Raw genomic sequence first — 22,173 nt, 5'->3', positions numbered from 1 at the left:
CCTTTTTTCTCCCCAATTGTATCCAGCCATGGCCCTGTGTAATGGCCTGGCGGCCTGTCCAGAGTGTCTCTCTGCCTGCTGCTCAATGACTGCTGGGATAGTTTCCAGCATCCCGGCAACCCTGAGAGCAGGATAAGCGGTTCGGATAATGGATGGATGGATGTTCTGCCAACGAGATTATAGAGTTTAGATTATTGACCATTGCAAACTGTTCTCTCAGATGTCTTCTCTCCCTCTCTGAATGATGTCTTCTCTTTTCTCATGTGTATGTGAATGAGGTAATGTGAGCTTTCCCCATGTGCACATGTAGTCTTTCCTCCTCCCAGGTCTCCATGATGATGCTGGTCGCCACCTGGACAGTGCTTGGCTTTCCCCTCATCTCATTTTTCATATATCATAAATCCATATAATTTTGTTATCCTGTTCCACTGTTATATCCTTTTCTCACCCTGATGTGTGAGTAATGTTTTTCTCATCTCTTTTCCTGTGTATGTGAATGGTGTGATGTGAGTCTCTCCTGTGTGCATGTGTAGTCTGTCCTCCTGTCAGGTCTAAATGGTGATGCTGGTCACGTGGCTCAGGTCCAAGGCTGTTCCGGTGGCATGTGGACCCTGCTTGGCATCCTCCACATCATATCCTTCATATATTTTATAATTCCATTATAATGCTATTATCATCTTTCAATGTTGTATTCTTTGAATTGTGTTTTATTCTGTAGACACAACATCCATTGCACGTCTGACTGTCTTGGGAGAGCGATCCCTCCTCTGTTGCTCTCTCTGAGGTTTCTCCCTATTTTTTCTCCCTGTTAAGTTCCTTATCCGATGAGAGGGTCTAAGGGCAGGATGTTGTGTTGCTGTTAAGTCCACTGAGGCAAATTTGTTCTTTGGGATATTGGGCAAAACAAATAAATTTGACTTGACTTGTCTCAGTAAGACACTGAATCATTTCATGCTCATTTTGCTCCATCAATGCCATTTTGAGCTCTGGACCAGCTGTGCTCCAGGTTTCCATCTATGACCATTTGAATGTAATGTTCAGAAAACAGAAAGTACAAGTTCATTCAGGCTGCATTTTTCCCAACTGAATAGCTTCAACATCCAAAACGCCACCAGCTTGTTTGAATTACAATGCGTAGGAGCATGGGCTGAATGTTTTCAAAATAAGTGATGTGAAATGTTGTGGACCTTAAGTATTCATCATGCTGTGTTTCCCCACAGAAAGAGTGTCATCCCAGCTCCAGGCTCAGGGTTGTATCCCAGACACCCTGCCCAGGTCGGGTCTTTTTCCCACGGTTCACCATGCTGTCCAGCACTGCCTCAGCACCATACCTTGTGCTATGGAGGTAAACACGGACCCAGCTCTAGTTCATAACCAATAAAGTCACGCTATCGAATAACAATCTGCTATGCACTTGTTATATGTTTTGCTTTGTGGTGTAGCTACGGGCTGTCCAGCCATGTCTGTAACCTTCCCATGGCTCTGGGGGTAAGCATGGGCATAGTTTACAGATTAAGTGTAGGTCAGTGGTTCTCAAACTGTGGCTCACGTACCACAGTGCGCCAGATAAGTGGAAATTTTGTGTCGGGTGCTGAGAAATAGGCAAATCAAAATCATTAAAATGTGGGCAACTCGGTGACATGGTGGTCTATTCCATTGTCTACCAACACAGGGATGGCCGGTTCAAATCCCTGTGTTACCTCCGGCTTGGTCAGGCATCCCTCCAGACATAATTGGCCGTGTCTGTGAGTGGGAAGCCGGATGTGGGTATGTGTCCTGTTCGCTGCATTAGCATCTCCTCTGGTCAGTCGGGGTGACTGCTCGTGGGCGGGGGGGACTTGGGGGGAATAGCATAATCCAAGTGCTACATCCCCCTGGCGAAACTCCTCACTGTCAGGTGAAAAGAAGCGGCTGACGACTCCACATGTATTGGAGGAGACATGTGGTAGTGTGTAGCCCTCTCCAGATCAGCAGAGGGGGTGGAGCAGCGACTGGGAAGGCTCGGCTCGGAGGAGTGGAGTAATTGGCCAAGTACAATTGGAAGAAAAAAAGGGGGGGGGAATAATTAAAATATTTGAATATTCCAATTAGTGCTGTCAAACGATTAAAATTTTTAATCAGATTAATCACAGGGTTGCTGTGGATTAATTTCGATTAATCACGATTAAATATCATTAATTTTTAATCTATATTAATCGCGTTTCATTTTGCATGAGCAAACAGACTCAAGAAAGAAGGGAATATATATGCACTTAACATGTTTATTAAACACTTTTAACAGTTTGTGTTAACAAAAAAACTTTGTTGACTCTCTTTTTCAAAACAAACATTTATCCACATTAATGTGGCCCTGTTACTCCTTTTTCAGCCAGCTACTAATACAAACTAACTTGTTAACATTGTCCGAGAGGATACTGACTGCTTCTTATTTACAATGTTGCCTGCAACTGAGAACAGTCTCTCACACGGAACAGTGTGAGAGACGTTCCGTGAGGGTGGTTGGTTGCAAGCTGGGTGACGCATTAACCGAAGTGCTAGCAGAATCCCCGACTAACGGATGCTTCGCATTAATGTGGTATTTTAAGCTGGAAGTGCTTTGGTGAAAAGAAAACTCCTTCTTGCAGAGTGTGCACAATACTTTATGTTGGTCGACCGTTCCGTCTTGGTTTTTTTTGTATTCAAATTTCCCACTGAGAGGGCCAACGTGCTGTTTAGCGTGTGTTTGGAGTCAGTGGCGTGCTCAGTCCTCTCTGTAGTTAAGTAATATATTTTTGTTGGGTGCTCTTTGGTCCAAGGTTAGTAGTTTCAGATGAGAAAAAGAGAACAAATCTCTCTGACCAAGGCACTCCGTGTAATTAAAATGTCTTTATTGGAACTTGGACATATCCAAAAAGGACCTAAAAATGCCCACGCATAGCGGCTCGGGCTTTCAAATTTCCCACTGAGAGGGCCAACGTGCTGTTTAGTGTCTTCCATACTTCCTTATCGAATTGGTTGGTTCTGTCACTACCGGATCAACTGCCCATTTGCGCATGCATGGCGGCATGTGTGATGGTAACTCTACTTGGACAAACTGCCCGAAATGCATTGCCAGAGACGTTTCAGGGATTTTGAGTCATTCTGCGGCGCAGATGGGTTAATTGCATTACAATTTTTAATCAGATTAATCATGATGATGGATTAATCCATGTTAACGCGTCAATTTTGACAGCCCTAATTCCAATATAATCATATGATCATAGTGTAGTATATAGCATGAGATGCAGAGTCATTTGTATTTGTTAGAAAAGATATCCAGTTATATGTGTGGTTTTTCACTTGTCAGAGCCTGGTGCATGTGCTTAAGTTTGGTCAATGAGATTTTTCTGTAGCTTAGAAAATTGTAGTCATGTGCTTAGCCCTTGGAAGCCTTGGTTTGATCAGCAGTGTTGCTTTGTCTAAAACAGTTGAGAACCTCAGGTGTAAATATGTAGTTGTAACAAATCTAAAAAAATGGAGGACCATTTTGTTTTTTATGTTTTGCTGTTGACATGAATTCTATCTGAGGTGATCTGTTTACAAGTCCAGTTTATGCATTTATTACTTAATTTGCCCTGATAAGAAGAAACAAAAGGGAAAAAAACTATCATTTATAATAAAACACTATTTTTGAAATATATAAAGGTAAAAACTAAAACCATTAAACTAGGCGGATGGTGACATATAAACATAAAGATGTTTTTAGAGGCTTCTAAACTGTTTCTTGTTTCATATAAAAGGAATTGCACGGGGCATCCGGGTAGCGTAGCAGTCTATTCCATTGCCTACCAACACGGGGATTAATAGTTCGAATCCCTGTGTTACCTTCGGCTTGGTCGGGTGTCCCTACAGACACAAATGGCCGTGTCTGCAGGTGGGAAGCTGGATGTGGGTTTGTGTGCTGGTCGCTGCACTAGCGCCTCCTCTGGTCGGTCAGGGTGCCTGTTCGGGGGGGGGATTGGGGGGAATAGCATGATCCACCCACGTGCTACGTCCCCCTGGTGAAACTCCTCACTGTCAGGTGAAAGAAGTGGCTGGCGACTCCACATGTATCGGAGGAGACATGTGGTAGTCTGCAGCCCTCCCACGACTGGCAGAGGTGGTGGAGCAGCGACTGGACAGTTCAGAAGAGTGGTGTAATTGGCTGGATACAACTGGGGAGAAAAAGGGGGAAAATTCCAAAAAAATAGAAGTTATACGGATAGCAAAATCAGTTTCTTTATTTTAAACAGTTCCTACACAAAAGCAAAGAGCAACTTAATTCTACCAAAATATATCATTTTAGGATTATTTAAAGATACTCTTGGTTTACTCCCATCGTCCTCTGTGTCCAGGAGAGTGACCCAGGCATGAGTGAATGCTGACCCGACAACCTGCCCGCTGCCTTTGGATGTTAACTCATCAATCACTGGTGAGACCAGGGACCACCGGGACCACTGGGAGCTTGTTCAGATGTCAGATCATCAGAGCTTAATGTTAACCTTTGTCAAGGAGGTTACTTTTTGGCCCCATTTTTGTGTCTCTGTCAGTAAGTTATCTGAGAAAGATATCTCACTGACAATGATTTGTCAGGACAATAACAAAGAAACAAAAAAAAGACAGATGGATTCTTACTGAATTCTGTGAGAAGGTGGGCAGAGGAACAACTGATTAATCTTGGTGGTATTTCAAAGCATTGAACTTTTTTTTGCAAGAGATTTCCCTGCTGAAGAAATTACAGAATATGTGGAATCTGTTTGATTGGAGAGCACTGATGATAACACAATGTAATTTACAAAACCATTTTAACCCACTATAATCACCTTGACAATCTATTAGTAATACTATCCATCCATCCATTATCTGAATCGCTTATCCTGCTCTCAGGGTCGCGGGGATGCTGGAGCCTATTCCAACAGTCGTTAGGCGGCAGGCGGGGAGACACCCTGGACAGGCCGCCAGGTGCCCCCCCCCACACACACACACATTCATACCTAGGGACAATTTAGTATGACCAAGTCACCTGACTTACGTGTCTTTGGACTGTGGGAGGAAACTGGAGCCCCGGGAGGAAACCCACGCAGACACGGGGAGAACATGCAAACTCCACACAGAGGATGACCCGGGATGACCCACCAAGCTTGGACTACCCCGGGGCTTGAACCCAGGAACTTTTTGCTGTGAGGTGACCGTGCTAACCACTGCGCCACTGTGCTGCCCTTAGTAATACTAATGATTAATAATGCAAATTTATTATTGAGACCAGTTTATACCACTGTAATAACTTTGGCAACACTTTCACCTCACTCACACATTTTCTCTCATAAATGTGTGAGTTAAAACTTCTATTGTGTTTCTCTAGGAAATGTCTTGGGGTTGGATACAATTAGGGGGAACTGTTTAGCCTTGGCAGGTTTTGGCTTTCTGTGTGCTCATGTGTAAAGGGAGAGAGATGGATAGATAGACAGAGAGTTGGACAGATAGACAGAGAGAGAGAGAGAAACAGAGGCTTAAATCTCACCACAGTTCAATATCCTCCATCTCCCCCATAGTCTCTCTTTCTCCTGCTCTCGCTCTCTCTGTCTCTGTCTCTCTCTGTCTGTCTGTCTGTCTGTCTCTCTCTCTCTCTTTCTCGCTCTCATTAAGAACTCCTGCTGCTTTAGTTAGGAAAAAAAAACTTTGGAGGAAAGGGAACTGAGGGATGCAGTTCCCCAATTCCTCAAAGAAATCTCTTGGAAAACACATAAACGTGCTAAAAATGAACTGGCAGCCACAAAAGGTGAAATGTTCTAAATATTCTGTCTCCAATCCTACTGCCCACATTTTGCTAGAGAATGATCAGAGAGTCATCATGATGAGTTCTCAACACTTCCCCTGCACCACTGTTTCATCTCAAATGGGAGCTGAACATATGTATGTATGTACGTATGTATGTTCGTACATATAGCTATTGGGAGAGAGAGAGATGTTTAGCCTCTATTACTCTAGCTATACTATTTATAACCATATATAATGTGTGAATATACATATATAAATATCAGTCAAGACAGTGGATGGCATGTGTAAGTCCTTAGCCATGTATTTTCTTTCACTAAAGCTATGCAGTAATGTAGAACTGGACATGCACACTCAAAAGGACACAGCAATACAAATTACTTCATTAGTTGGCTTAACAAAACAGGGCAACGCCTTACAGTCTTAGTCAAGGCAAAGCAAAACAATGTTGGAGGCTGTTTAAATGGAAGTTTGCAGAATTCTGTGCCCACGTCATTACTCCAGTCTGTCCCATGTGTGTGCTGTGCTGAAAGGATCAGGGGAATTGTTTCTGTTTTGGATTAGGTGACAATGGGGCTGTTGTCTTGGACAAGTGACAGTGACTGTCTAGGTGTGGTTGACATTACTTTGTCAAATGTGAGACTGAACCTTCTGATTTTCAGAATTTAAATTCTTTTCACTTCAGAAATTGAATACCTGTGGGGCAACCAAAGTTTGACTGGTACAATCGAATTCAAGCACAATAAACCAGCTCAAACTTGGTCTTTAAGTTGGGTGGTCCTGACAGTCAGTGGTGTTACAGGCCTGTAAAAGATATTCCACTGACGCACAGTATAAATGACAAGATTAAATTTATTTGAAAGTTAAAAATACAATAAGTAGCTCATACAGGAGAAGGTAAAAGAGGGAGCAAAGGAACTGAACAGTCTTAACAAAGTTTCCGCAGATGAATTATTTCTGAGCCTTTTGAAAAATTTGCATATTTGATGACCTTGTCCTATACTGTAAGTGCGCTGCCCTTTTAAGATAGTTGGCAGAGTTTTGACTGTGTGGCGCTGTTTGTCTTATGTAGAGTTGCTGTATGATTTGTACTTGAAGAGCTTTGCAAGCACAGCTGTTGATCTTTCTCCTCTGTTCATTTTTCTCCGCCTGAATCCTAGATAGCATATGTCTGTAAGTAATCACTGTTATTTGATTTGAGTGCTTACATTTTTGTGGCAGTCACCTATGATAGTTATTTGTAGCAGTTTTTAGTTCATGTAAAAAAGTTGGCTATGCTAATCGTGCTTGCTTGTCTATGTGATTTCCAATGTTAAGTTAACAGTCATGCTAATCGCTGTTAACTGTCATAGCTAATTAATGATGACTTAGTGTTTGTTGGTGTGAGAGCAAGAGGGAAACGCATAATTGTGAATTTGCCTTTTTATTCTGTATTTCAGTTTCACAGTGCTTCTGACAGTAAACATCCTAAACTTATCTGCTGTCTCCAGGATGTTTATTAAGGAACCTGTTAAGCTATCTGCCAAGCTATCAATCAACTGTTGCCACAGGCTTTCAGAGAACATGTTCTATTACGGTCCTACTTTCAGGATAGTGCAATGCTCTTCCAATTCATTTTATTGTGACGAATAAACTTTGTCACATTGTTTACTACACGGCTGTAATGTAACAATCATACACAGTTACAATGCAACAACCATCCTGTTGTGTCCTTTGTAACAGAAAAATGCAGAAGTTCTTTTTTTCTACATATTTTTTCTACAGTATAAGAGGTGTTGTTGGACTTGCATTGCTTCCCATAATAGTTAACCATTACTTTGATCTGGTCACCTCAGGGTTATGGGCCCAGCACTCCTCTGCTGGTACAGTTGACCATCAAATCATTTCACTTGTCACTCAAACCCACAATCCATGGCTTAGTAAGGCAGCGCCTTATCCATTAGGCCACTTCAGAGGAACAGCTGGTGTGGTGTGGGGGTTGCTACGTTATAATAAAATACAATATAATATACAGCCTGACGTTTGCTAATTTTTTTTCCCTCGCTCTTCCCGAGCCATTCCGATCACTGCTCCACCCCGTCTGCCGTTCTGGGAAGGGCTGCAGACTTATCACATGCTTCCTCCCATACATGTGGAGTCGCAGCCGCTTCTTTTCACCTGACAGTGACGAGTTTTGCCAGGGGGACAAAGTGCGTGGGAGGATCACGCCATTCCCCCCAGTTCCCTCTCCCCCCCTGAACAGGCGCCCCAACCGACGAGAGGAGGCGCTACTGCAGCGACCAGGACACATACCCACATTCGGCTTCCCATGCGCAGACACAGCCAATTATGTCTGTAGGGACGTCCGACCAAGCTGGAGGTAACATGAAGATTTGAACTGCCGATCCCCGTGTTGGTAGGCAACGGAATAGACTGCTACGCTACCCAGATGCCCTGCCAGTTCTTTCTCACAGTTTTTAACAATGGCTTCTTCCTCTCTCAGGAAACAGAGTAAAGTGTATGTGTTCTTTTTAAAATGTGTTCATCAGTAATGCACTCCTGTGTGTGGGCTATGTCCTGGGAGGTTCATATCACAACATATAAAGGCATTGTTGTAAATGAATGTTGATTCTTGATATGGTTGCGTATAAGTTAAGGAACCATAATATCATTTCCTTTCCTCTTAATTGGTCATATAATTAACGATCTATTATATAACAGGGTGTGTACTGTGTTAGAGAGGTGAACAAGGGGATAAAGTTCAGAAGTCATAATGCTGTAGTTATAAAGCTCTTTCATGTGATCTGACTGAACAAATACTGCGAGGCTATACAAATATGGTGTTTCCAGAGGAGTGATTTCCTTCAGCTCCAGACCAACAACAAAATAGCCTCACAAAGGATAGTTTCAATCCGTCAACCTTTGGGTTATGAGCCCTCGACAGTGCCACTGCACAGCTCCACTAATTACCTATTGTCACTTACTCTGCTCCTAGATAACAACCTTAGATTTATTTAAATATCCTGACTTTTAAAAAGGAAATGTCTTTTTGTGTGAAAAAGCCCCTCAGTGTGTGCCCAATATAAAAATGTCCACTCCACTATTACATTATGGGGATCACAGACAGCAAGTTCAAAGAAACAACAGTGATAAATATGGACAGTGATTTATACAGGTACTGATGTGACATTGAAGGACTCCCATACATTTTGTAGTGCGGGAATACTGCTGTAAGCCATACAACATCCTATATAGTCAAGTCAAGTCTGTTTATAAGGCCCTCAATCACAGTTTAAGTCTCTACAAAGGGCTTTACATGTCCACAATGAAAACCAGTGGATACAGTGGAAAACCTCCGCAAGAAAAAAAATCTACTAAACCTTGCAAAGAGCTTCAGAGGACGGATTCCTCTTCCAGGATTGTTAGCAGGTAGGGTAGAAAATAAAAGATTTAGAAATAAACACTAAATGACTACACTTAATGATAACGAAACATAAAAAAGTGCAAGGCACCACATGAAACCCCAGGAGCTCAACATGGAATTACTGGATGCTAGGATAATACTGCACGCGGAAGAAGCAAGTGAAGCATCTTCCTCAGACAGTGTCATCCTATGCAAAGCGCCAAATAATTAAAACAATATATGCAATCTATACTTACTGACATTGTCCAATACTTGCAAATCCATACTAGTTTCAGTACAAAACTTATTTCTGTATATGTAAAACACTTTTAAAATGTTGTGTAATGATCCAATGTTTCAGTCAGCAATCAAATAAAAACTTAATTGGTTGGTCAAATATATTTCGATTCTGATTTTAGATGACAGTTCTCAATGAAGAATACTTTTATTTGAGGGCAAGGCTGTGTATTGTGCAACTCGACGTGACGACCGGTTGCGACCTGAGAGGACATTGTGATGCTGGAACATGCACACCCACTCACGCAGAACATGCACCTGTGATTACACTGATTTTGAAATTTGAGTTTTACCTCCAGGGGCTTTAGTTAGTAAGCCATGTTTTCTGAAATGTGTTTTTGCATTTGTTTTGTGAAAACATCGGCTTTCTCGTCATTCATTCAGGTAGTGTAGGGACCCATTTTGGGCCTTGCTAATTTCAAAAGAATGCACTGGTTTACATTTATGGCTTTGGAACTGAGCTACCACTATTTATTAGTGTTATTTATTAATACTGGAACACTATAATAAGCGTAATTCTGTAGATTAGCAAGCATTAATACTTACTAACAGCAAGGAGTTCAAGAGTCTGAGTGACGGTGCAGAAGTAATGAGAAGAGATAAAATGGCTCTGGAGAATGATTGTGCCTGGAAGTGAGCTCAATTCATTAAACTGCTTGGTTTGTCAGTATCTGGTTGTGATTGGTCATCGTATTTATAGTGCTAAGCATAAAATCAGAAAAAACAAACGTGACTGGGCTGAAACCCCTTTTTAATCTAATCAAGGAGAGATAAGGCTCATTTATGGCTCTTTGTACAAATCAGTCTGTTTGACAGAGTGTCTGTCTGTCTTGACTGTCCCCTAGCTAGTGCAAATATATGTGCTTTAATTGTATAAATCTGTGTACACAGGTTTGGCTATCTTTCATCTCTCTACTTATTTGTTGTTTTTCTGCAACTTTCCACATCTGTATGTATGCTTGCATGCATGCATTGCTGCCTGTTTGTCTGGCTGTTCATACATCCAAAAGGCTACCTTAGCCTTTTAGTATGTCTGTCTGTCTGTCTGCTTATCTGTCCATACCCATGTCTATCTTTGTGCATGCAAGTGTGTATGTCCATCTAAACCCAAATTAATCGAGCAATTCACTGATTCAATTATATAGAATACTCCAGAAGCAGTATCTATTACAATAAAGAACCACAGCAATAACAACAAGATAAATGAGCAAAGTCCATTTATGTGTCTGTTACTACAGATTGACAATATAACTCTCCTCCAGCTTTAGACTTTGCCCTCTCCCTTTGCAAGTCTTTCTAACACTATATCTAAATCCCCTTCAAGGTCTCAAGGCAGATCAGCATTGGGACGAAGAGGTCGCTGACAGAAAAGACACTTGGCAGAAGGAGGACAGGGAATTAACACTTGCAGGGACAATTCATCTTTGCTGTGGATAAGAGTTTATCCAGAATCTTTGGATCCTCTCACACTAATGTGGTTTCCCCTGACAAACTTAACCCTCCAAACCTTTGGGTTTAATAGTGGATGTCAGTACTCGGAGGGAAGAAACACAAGCTTGATTCACAAGGAGCGCCCAGACAGAATAAATTCTTCATTTGGTGGGATATACCATACAATATACCCAAGAGTGGAGTGAAAGGTCATTTTTGTTGACACCTTTCATAGATGGCTTTCACTGGTATCCTGGTCTACTGGAAGCTAGAGGAATAAAGATCTGGAGCCAGATCAATTTCTGTGAACAAGAGGAAAGTAATACAAGCCACAAGAAGACAGAACAATACGTGTGTGCTCTGAAAACTATAGAAAGGACTGGAACAGCTGTTTTACGGACCCCAATTCAATCCAGGCTTTTCTCAAAAGCCACACTGGAATAGAGACAGAGCCTGAACCTCCTGTAATACATTCGAGGATTTTACTGATACAGTTACAGCAGACCAGGTAAATGCATTATTGACTTTACCATCTTTTGCCAAAAGAAAAACTGATATTACTAAACACCGTCACAGTCAACAAGCCAACCTAAGATTATAAGAGTGAAACATTTTTTAAGGTACAACAACAAACAAAACATATTCTGATAAATCACCTCCACTATAGCCGGGAGGGGCGTTAAATTCTTCATACTTGTTTAGATGTTGCAAATGCACCGTTCTTTTATTGAAACGTCAATGAATGAATTAATAAAAGAAAAGGAAATAAAAAAGATATAGTTGACGATCATTTCAATCATAAAATGGGTCATATTCGGGTACAAATTATTTTCAACAACCAGCAGCTGCATTGTGATAGCCATGTGAAAGACCTGTCAGTCTGTTGAAGAGAGCACCAAGGCTGCTGTTCATATTACATCCCTGTTTTAGGCTGTTAACTGACGCTCTTATCCAGAGCAACCTATAACGAGGGAAATACGAGAAATAGAGTCCTAGTTTGGCAGTGTTACAAGCAACCAATAGCAGTGAGACTGAAAGTCAAAGCCATAGTGAACAAGTAATGCTGTAGATGGAATTGAGGAGTTTTCATTGATGGATTTATGATTTCTCACACTGTAAGAGACTTTGAGGGATGAGATGACACCTATTATCACAAAATTATTGGTGCCTGAGAAGAAAGCAAATGATAAACAATAATTACAACATTTTTAATAATAATAATAACTAATAATTGGGTGGCACGAGGCCACAGCAAGAACGTTCTGGGTTCGAACCCCGGGGTTGTCCAACCTTGGGGTGTGGGGGGTCATCCCATATTGACCTCTGTGTGGAGTTTGCATGTTCTCCCCATGTCTGCGGTGGGTTTTCTCCAGGTGCTCTGGTTTCTCCCACCATCAAAAAGACAGTTAATACTCATGTTTGTGCCCCTGACCGAGGCATGGCAAGACGAACTGGAGTTGGTCCCCGGCTGCTGCACAGCGGCTGCCCACTGCTCCTAGCAACACAGCTAGGATGGGTTAAATGCAGAAAAAGAATTTCCCCATGGGAATTAATAAAGTATATCAAAATCCAAAATAAATAAATAAATAAATAATAATAATAATAATAATAATAATAATAATAATAACAATATCGTTTAAGATAAATCTCAAAGTGCTACATAAAAGGTTTAAAAAACAACAGAAAATAAAAAATAAACAATCTTGTGATTTAAAGAAATCTTATGATTTAAGATTTAAGGGAGCTCGGAGTAGAGTCACTGCTCCTTCATGTTGAAAGGAACCAGTTGAGGTGGTTCGGGCATCTGATTAGGATGCCTCCTGGGCGCCTTCCTTTGGAGGTTTTCCAGGCATGTCCAACTGGGAGGAGACCCCGGGGTAGACCCAGAACTTGCTGGAGGGACTAAATGTCCAGTCTAGCCTGGGAACGCCTTGGGATCCCCAAGGAGGAGCTGGAGGGCGTTGCTGGGGAGAGGGATGTCTGGCGTGCCCTACTTAGCTTGCTGCCACTGCGACCTGACCCCGGACAAGCTGCTGATGATGAGATGAGATGAGATGATTTAAAGAATAGGTGCAGATATGCAGACAAGTCACGGCATCAAAGTTTGAACACAAGGGCACTTTACAGTAGACAGCAGCTCTGAAAAGATGGAGTTTTGGGCCCTTTTTCTTATCATTATTAATATTACCATTATTATTAATATTAAATAATCAAATAATCCAAGACCCTTGAATATGAAACTGAAAAACTATTACTGACAAAAATAGTGAGTGACCCTTTCTCCTGTGTCCTTATCCACGCCACCTCAGGGTACCACCATGGCCATGACGGAGAGGAGACGAGTGGGCTACAGTGTCCAGCGAGAGGTCCTGGATGAGGAATCCGTGGACAAGATAGCAGAGAAGTCTGACACCAAGAAGTCTTTGTCTGAGAAAGTCAAAGAGTCCATGAGGTAATGTCTCCTCATGCTTCATCTATGTCTCTCATTTCTACTTTCTTGTCTAATGCCCTCTGTTCCTGAGGGAGTTATCATCTGGAAAAAGTGAACCCTACACTTTTGTGTCAGGTGATGTTGATGGTTATTCTCTATTTTTTTCCAGAATTGTAATATAGTGCATAGGGGCAGATTTATCTAATTTCATGAATGAGCAATCTAATACGATAGTGTTCTTCCCTTATTCTCACTTTTGAAATTTCTCACGTATTCTCATGCATGTGGAAGCATCTTTTACAGATGGAATAAGTAATCAATTCCGCTGTCTTAATGGTACTCAGAGAAGTAACCAGATTACTTTTATTTATTATTTTTGTTCGATTACGCCTCCTCTATAATCTAGTAATTATCCATTGAAATGAACTCTTGACTCCAAATGGATGGTATGGGGTCAAGTTGTGATGCAAACAGCTTTGATATTTTCTTTCATCCAGTAACTTAGTCCATTTCGGGGAACATTTAAAAAATACAGACGAAGGCACACGAAGTAGATCAGCAATAAGATTGTCAATGAATGCGGTAGCCATTGCATCTACCATTAGCATGTAGCTTAGTTTGCTCACAACCCGCCAAAGGCTCAAGCTCAAATTTGATGATGACACTGGGGGTCGCTTAGCCACTTTGCAAATGCCCAGAAGATGTCCACAACTCAGTAATATATGATTGACTAAAACAACTGTCAAAATCAAATTGATGCCAACATTGACTTGAACTATACAGGCATTCTTTACAGCTACTGAAGGTCCTGGCAGGGAGAGTTGCTGATTCACCCAGTTACCATCGGAAGAAAGATTGTGATTGGTCCATTTCCCGTTTCATTATATTAACCCACTGTTTGCCGAGATATATTAGTCCAAGTTAATAATTATGATCTAGAAAGCGTTACTATTATGTCAGTAAATAAATAAATAAATAAATATATATATATATATATATATATATATATATACATATATACATATATACAGATGCAGGAAAAAAGTGTTAATACATTGCAGTACAGGCCTGTTTCGTGCGTCGCACACTTATCAGCTGCTAATGTATATATATATGTGAATATATATATTAGGAGCACAAAAATTCTTTCAGTATTTTTTTTAGGCCTTCACTTAATACGTTGAAGGCCCAGAGTGCTCCCCTTTGAGTCAATGTCTTTACCTCCTTGAATATGATCACTGTTTACTGTTATTTCGGTTATCTCCTTTTTGTACTGTATGGCTTTCTTCGAGTTTATTCTGTAAATTTTTCAGGTTGTTTCCTGACATTCAATCGACATTATTCATTATTTCTTTGTCAATGAATCATCACCCTTAAGTGAATGTCACTACCTTCAGACATCGTTCTGTCAGACATCTTTTAAAACCTCAGTCTAGTTAATATATTCCAGTGTCTCAAACATCGATTTATCTACATTAATTCCTCACATTCCATGACCAGAAGTGAAAACAACCTCCACAAAGAAAAGCCAATCCAGTTCTCTAGGGCAGCTGTACCCGTTGTGTTTCAGCCTCAGAGCCATGGACAGACAGTCTCTTCTCTTGAAAGAGATGAAATCTGAAAACTCTGTGAAAACTATGGTCACTTTTACAAATAATGTGAAAACTAATGTCACTTTTCCAAATAATCTAGTTGTTAGAGTTGAGTTCTGCTCATGGAGAAGTAGTGAGAAGTAACAAAAAAATAGGAAAACTTGAAAATCAAAGAGCAAAGCAGAGAGCAAGAGTCAAGTCAAGTCAAGTCAATTTTATTTGTATAACCCAATCTCACAAATTACAAATTTGCAGCCAGGTCAAGCCACAGCGTTTCTAAGTACTACAGAAAAAAGTTGTGTGGAGTTTGTAATTCAATTCAAATCAACTTTATTGTCATTCCTCAAAGTACATGTGCAGGGTACAATGAAACATGGAATTGCATCCTCTCAGGATAGTGAAATTTTGGCCCTGTATGTAAAAAAAAGAAAGAAAGAGGTACAAGGTGGCATTATGTGCCGCTATTAAGAAGGCAGAACAACATAAACGGAAACTATATTGCCAAATCTACTACTACTACTTTCGGCTGCTCCCGTTAGGGGTCGCCACAGCGGATCATCCGTTTCCATTTCTTCCTGTCTTCTGCGTCTTCCTCTGTCACACCAGCCACCTGCATGTCTTCCCTCACCACATCCATAAACCTCCTCTTTGGCCTTCCTCTTCTCCTCTTCCCTGGCAGCTCCATATTCAGCATCCTTCTCCCAATATACTCAGCATCTCTCCTCCACACATGTCCAAGCCATCTCAATCTTGCCTCTCTTGCTTTGTCTCCAAACCGTCCAACCTGAGCGGTCCCTCTAATATACTCATCCTAATCCTGTCCTTCTTCGTTACTCCCAGTGAAAATCTTAGCATCTTCAACTCTGCCACCTCCAGCTCTGCCTCCTGTCTTTTCGTCAGTGCCACTGTCTCCAAACCATATAACATAGCTGGTCTCACAACCATCTTGTAAACTTTCCCTTTAACTCTTGCTGGTACCCTTCTGTCGCAAATCACTCCTGACACACTTCTCCACCCACTCCAACCTGCCTGCACTCTCTTTTTCACCTCTCTACTGCACTCCCCGTTACTTTGGACAGTTGACCCCAAGTATTTAAACTCAGATGTCTTTGTCACCTCCACTCCTTGCATCCTGACCATTCCACTGTCCTCTCTCTCATTCACGCATAGGTATTCCGTCTTGCTCCAACTGACTTTCATTCCTCTTCTCTCTAGTGCATACCTCCACCTCTCCAGGCTCTCCTCAACCTGCACCCTACTCTCACTACAGATCACAATGTCATCCGCGAACATCATCGTCCATGGAGACTCCTGCCTGATCTTGTCCGTCAACCTGTCCATCACCATTGCAAACAAGAAAGGGCTAAGAGCCGATCCTTTATGTAATCCCACCTCCACCTTGAACCCATCCGTCATTCCAACCGCACACCTCACCATTGTCACACTTCCCTCATACGTATCCTGCACCACTCCTACATACTTCTCTGCAACTCCTGACTTCCTCATACAATACCACACCTCCTCTCTCGGTACTCTGTCATAAGCTTTCTCTAAATCTACAAAGACACAATGCAACTCTTTCTGGCTTTCTCTATACTTCTCAATCAACATTCTCAAAGCAAACATCGCATCTGTGGTGCTCTTTCGTGGCATGAAACCATACTGCTGCTCGCTGATCGTCACCTCTCCTCTTAACCTAGCTTCTATTACTCTTTCCCAAATCTTCATGATGTGGCTGATCAACTTTATACCTCTGTAGTTGTTACAGTTCTGCACATCGCCCTTGTTCTTGAAAATCGGTACCAGTATGCTTCTTCTCCACTCCTCAGGCATCCTCTCACTTTCCAGGATTGTGTTAAACAATCTAGTTAAAAACTCCACTGCCATCTCTCCTAAACATCTCCATGCCTCCACAGGTATGTCATCAGGACCAACTGCCTTTCCATTCTTCATCCTCTTCATAGCTGCCCTCACTTCCTCCTTGCTAATCCGCTGAACTTCCTGATTCACTATCCCTACATCATCCAACCTTCTCTCTCTCTCATTTTCTTCATTCATCAGCCCCTCAAAGTATTCCTTCCACCTTCTTAGCACACTCTCCTCACTTGTCAGCACATTTCCATCTCTATCCTTGATCACCCTAACTTGCTGCACATCCTTTGCAGCTTGGTCCCTCTGTCTAGCCAATCGGTACAAGTCCTTTTCTCCTTCCTTAGTGTCTAATCTGTCATACAACTCACCATATGCCTTTTCCTTTGCCTTTGCCACCTCTCTCTTTGCTTTACGCTGCATCTCCTTGTACTCCTGTCTACTTTCTTCATCTCTCTGACTATCCCACTTCTTCTTTGCCAACCTTTTCCTCTGTATAATTTGCTGTACTTCCTCATTCCACCACCAAGTCTCCTTGTCTTCCTTCCTCTGTCCTGATGACACACCAAGTACCTTCCTAGCTGTCTCCCTAACTATTTCTGCAGTGGTTTTCCAGCCATCTGGCAACGCTTCACTACCACCCAGTGCCTGTCTTAACTCCTGCCTGAACTCCACACAACAGTCTTCCTTCTTCAACTTCCACCATTTGATCTTCGGCTGTGTCTTCACTCGCTTCCTCTTCTTGGTCTCCAAAGTCATCCTACAGACCACCATCCGATGCTGCCTAGCTACGCTCTCCCCTGTCACCACCTTGCAGTCTCCAATCCCTTTTAGATGGCGCCTTCTACATAAGATATAGTCCACCTGTGTGCACTTTCCTCCACTCTTGTACGTCACCCTGTGTTCCTCCCTCTTCTTGAAATATGTATTCACCACAGCCATTTCCATCCTTTTCGCAAAATCGACCACCATCTGTCCTTCCACATTTCTCTTCTTGACTCCATACCTTCCCATCACCTCCTCATCACCTCTGTTCCCTTCACCAACATGTCCATTGAAGTCCGCTCCAATCACCACTCTCTCCTCCTTGGGTACCCTCTCCACCATGTCGTCCAACTCATTCCAGAATTCTTCTTTTTCATCCATCTCACACCCAACTTGCGGGGCATATGCGCTGATAACATTCAGCAATAAACCTTCAATTTCCAGCTTCATACTCATCACTCTGTCTGACACTCTCTTCACCTCCAGCACGCTCTTGACATACTCTTCCTTCAGAATTACCCCTACCCCATTTCTCCTCCCATTCACACCATGGTAGAAGAGTTTGAACCCACTTCCGATACTCCTGGCCTTACTCCCCTTCCACCTGGTCTCTTGCACACACAGTATGCCTACCTTTCTTCTTTCCATCATGTCAGCCAGCTCTCTCCCTTTACCAGTCATAGTGCCAACTTTCAAAGTTCCAACTCTCACCTCCACATGCCTACCCTTCCTCCTCTCTAGCTGCCTCTGGACATGCTTTCCTCCTCTCCTTCTCCTTCGCCCAACAGTAGCATAGTTTCCACCGACACCCTGCTGGTTAACAGTACCGGTGGCGGTCGTTGGTAACCTGGGCCTCGACCGATCCGGTATGTAAGTCTTATTTATGATCCGCATATTTGATTTGGCAAAGATTTTACGCCGGATGCCCTTCCTGACGCAACCCTCCCCATTTGTCCGGGCTTGGGACCGGCACTAAGGATGCACTGGCTTGTGCATCCTCAGTGGCCAAATAATTGTACAAAATGTAATATTCCTCATTCTTGTCATTCTCTCACCCTGTCTCTTCCTTCCTCCTTCCCTCCCTCCCTCACTCATCTTTTTATTCGTACTCATGTGCACAAACATATAAACACACCCATATAACCCCCCTACGCACCACACACACACACACACACACACACACACACACACACACACACACACACACACACACACACACACACACACACGGGTGTAGGTGCTCTGGTCCCAGGGCAAAGAGCTGCCTGCTGGGATGTATTCCCCTCTTCGCCTGGCTGCCTCGATACTCCATCAGAGACAATGCCATCGGGGACTTAGTCTCTGGGATCAGTGTTGGCATCATGCAACTGCCACAGGGTGAGTATGGAGACAGGGATGGATAAAGAAATGTGTGTAGTGAGAGAAAACAGGAGGGAAAGGTGATGCCCCCTCCCTAGTATTATTAATGAATGAATGTCAAGCTATCATTACAGCATTAAGTTATTCAGCACGATGTTCGATTTTCATCTTACACTCAAGTTTAAGAGTTTATTACATTTCATTCCTGTGACATAAGTGATTCAAAATGTGTGTTTTGAATATTGGGATTTGTATATTTAACTTATAAAATGTTTGATTTAGATTGTGTTTAACACATCATAAAGAGAAGGACACAAACTAAAGATATAGAAAAACCCCTATTTTACTCATATCTTACTAAGTAATTACCAGTCGTCATCATTCAATTAAGTGTATTTCACTTGAACCTGACTCGGGCTGTAGCTCAGTAATAACTGTTATGCCCTGTTATAAATGTATTGAGTTGTACTTCATGTAGGTGAGACTTGTCTACTGTGTCCCTGTAGGTATGGCCTATGCCCTGTTAGCTGCTGTCCCTCCAGTCTTTGGTCTATACTCATCCTTCTACCCGATCCTTGTCTACTTTATCTTCGGCACATCCAAGCACATCTCAGTGGGTTCGTATTTTGGCACTTATCTTGCACATTGCTAGTTATTACATGTAAACCTGGTGTCTGCCTGTGTTACCTCCCGCTTTGTCGGGCATAAACACAATTGGCCGTGTCTGTGGGTGGGAACCTGGATATGGGTATGTGTCCTGGTCGCTTCACTAGTGCCTCCTCTGGTAGGTCAGGGCGCCTGTTCGGGGGGGGGGGGGGTAACTAGGGGGAATAGCCTGATCCTCCCATGCGCTACGTCCCCCCTTGGCGAAACTCCTCACTGGCAGGTGAAAAGAAGCGGCTGGTGACTTCACATGTATCAGAGGAGATTTGTGGTAATCTGCAGCCCTCCCCAGATCGGCGGAGGGGATGGAATAGCGACCGGGACGGCTCGGAAGAGTGGGGTAATTGGACGGGTACAAATGGGGAGAAAAAGGGGGGGATCCCCCCCATACACAACCTAGAGTCTGAGCCATTTTTGTCGCTCATAAACTGTGATAAGAAATGGGTGATCAGTGTTTGAATTGTATAAAAATGACTTCATCACTGTTTACTGTACAGTGTTTCTAACTAAAGTTCGAGGATCTCAACAAATGTTGATTTAATACCAGATAGCAAGAAACCTGCTGACAGAAAATTCTTCTCCTCTTACTTCTCATCATACTCATTTCTCCATCTCTCCCTCTGTTTGTGTCAGTCTGTCTCACTCTTTCTACTTCCCTTTATCTCCTTTTCTCCATACTTACTTGCTCTTTCCCTACCTCTCTCTCTTCTCCTTTCTGAACCCCCCACCCCGCCCCCCCAATTCAGGTACATATGCGGTGATGAGTGTGATGATAGGAGGGGTGACGGAGCGGATAGCTCCGGATGCCAACTTCATGATATGGGACAACGTGACTAACGGTACTATAGTGGACATCATAGCGCGGGATGCCGAGAGGGTCCGTGTGGCTGCAGCTGTCACCTTTATGTCTGGCTTGTTCCAGGTAAACATATTTGCAGAGAAATAAAAGGGTATTGTGCTGCCTTCTCCTAAGAAAATACTATTGAATAGCATCTGAGAAAAACAAGAAATCCCCCCAGCCTGCTTAGGTTGAGCTAGTCAGTAACCAGGCGTGGAAAGAGTTGTGGTTGTATTGAGCAGCTCCCACGTGTGAAGGTGTGTAAATGTCTGCATGTTTAGGGTGTTTATGGCACTCACAGCAAACAACTGATTCACGTTAGAATTCATTTTGGACTGATTAGATAGCAATCCAATGGTACTAATTTCTCATAGAAATTCGGGTGTAAATGCACCTCCGGGGAGGGATTGTAATGAAATTGCTTAAAAATTGCATTCCTCTCTCTCCCCCTCCCAGATAGCTAACAGGTAGTCTACATGTGCTATTTCCTGGCTATGCCCTGTGTGCTTTCTTTTCACTTTGCATTGTGTGTATTGTCTATGTGGTGCATTTAGATCCTGCTAGGTCTGGTCCAGTTTGGTTTTGTGGTGACGTACCTGTCTGAGCCACTGGTAAGAGGCTACACCACAGGAGCAGCTATCCACGTTATTGTGTCCCAGCTGAAATACACCTTTGGCATCGGCCCCAACAGATACAGCGGACCCTTCGCCCTGATATATGTAAGACAGGATTAGCAAAACACACACACACACACACACACATACACACAGAGAGAAGAAAATGCACAAAGGAAAATACTCTCTCTTTCTACCTCAAATAGGACTATTTGTTTCACCCAGTTGACGCCACCCTAATCGTTTCTGATATCATTTTCAACCTTAAACTTAACCTTAACCTTAACCCCCACCCCAACCCTGCCCCTAATCTTAACCTTAACCCTAATCTTAACCTAGCCTTAACCCCTATCCTAATCTAATATTAACCCCTGGGTAAAATGGCATACAAGTAGGGAGTCCCTACCTCAAAGACACACACTGGATGCCCACCATTCAAATTGCATCCTCTACTGGAGGGGGAAAGTGCTGTGTCTTTCTTGCTCTTTCTCCTCCTCCATCACTCGCTTTTAGACACCCCTCATCAGACATCTATATTCTATCCTTATTTTCCTATCTCTTTATTCCCAGTCTGTGTCAGACTCGAGGCTTTGTCTTGAACATTTGACTATCTCAGTCTGCAGGTTATTTCTCTTGTCTGTTAGTGTCTACCAGAATTGTCCTACATCTCTTCATCCGTCTGTTTCTCAGTATTTCGCTCTCTCTCTGTTTTCTCTCTTTCTCTCCCTCTCTAAATACACTGATCAGCCAAAACATTAAAACCACCTCACTAATACTGTGTTGGTCCCCCTTGTGCCTCCAAAACAGCTCTGACTCATTGAGGCACACACTCCAAAAGACCTCTGAAGGTGTCCTCTGGTATCTGGCACCAAGATGTTAGCAGCAGATCCTTTAAGTCCTTTAAGTTGTGTGGTGGGGCCTCCATGGATATGACTTGTTTTTCCAGCACATCCCACAGGTACTCAATCAGTTTAAGATCTGGGGAATTTTGAGACCAAGGTAACACCTTAAGTTCTTTGTCATGTTCCTCAAACCATTCCTGAACAATTTTTTGCAGTGTGACAGGGCACATTATCCTTAAAGAGGCCTCTGCCATCCGGAAATACCTTTGCCATGAAGGAGTGTACTTGGTCTGCAACGATGTTTAGGTAGATGGTATG

General features: G+C 42.7%; 2 protein-coding genes across 2 annotated transcripts in view; both read left to right on the top strand.

Moving 5' to 3' along the window:
• The window catches only part of LOC130107636 (solute carrier family 26 member 6), a 92,993-nt gene extending 85,250 nt beyond the window's left edge, over window positions 1-7,743 (top strand). The window contains exons 18-19 of the mRNA XM_056274331.1: window positions 1,221-1,345; window positions 4,353-7,743. Of these exons, the coding sequence (XP_056130306.1) occupies window positions 1,221-1,345; window positions 4,353-4,382 (155 nt within the window). The 3' untranslated portion in view covers window positions 4,383-7,743. The remainder of the gene's footprint in view (window positions 1-1,220; window positions 1,346-4,352) is intronic.
• Window positions 7,744-10,769: 3,026 nt separating this feature from the next.
• LOC130106615 (solute carrier family 26 member 6-like) overlaps window positions 10,770-22,173 on the top strand; it is a 57,612-nt gene continuing 46,208 nt past the window's right edge. Inside the window, exons 1-6 of the mRNA XM_056272793.1 lie at window positions 10,770-11,390; window positions 13,192-13,334; window positions 18,777-18,916; window positions 19,405-19,515; window positions 20,308-20,483; window positions 20,954-21,118. Coding sequence (XP_056128768.1) covers window positions 13,201-13,334; window positions 18,777-18,916; window positions 19,405-19,515; window positions 20,308-20,483; window positions 20,954-21,118 — 726 coding nt within the window. The 5' untranslated portion in view covers window positions 10,770-11,390; window positions 13,192-13,200. The remainder of the gene's footprint in view (window positions 11,391-13,191; window positions 13,335-18,776; window positions 18,917-19,404; window positions 19,516-20,307; window positions 20,484-20,953; window positions 21,119-22,173) is intronic.

This window comes from Lampris incognitus, chromosome 2, assembly GCF_029633865.1.
Source record: "Lampris incognitus isolate fLamInc1 chromosome 2, fLamInc1.hap2, whole genome shotgun sequence".
NCBI lineage: Eukaryota > Metazoa > Chordata > Actinopteri > Lampriformes > Lampridae > Lampris > Lampris incognitus.
This window is presented reverse-complemented; position numbering and strand designations above follow the sequence as displayed.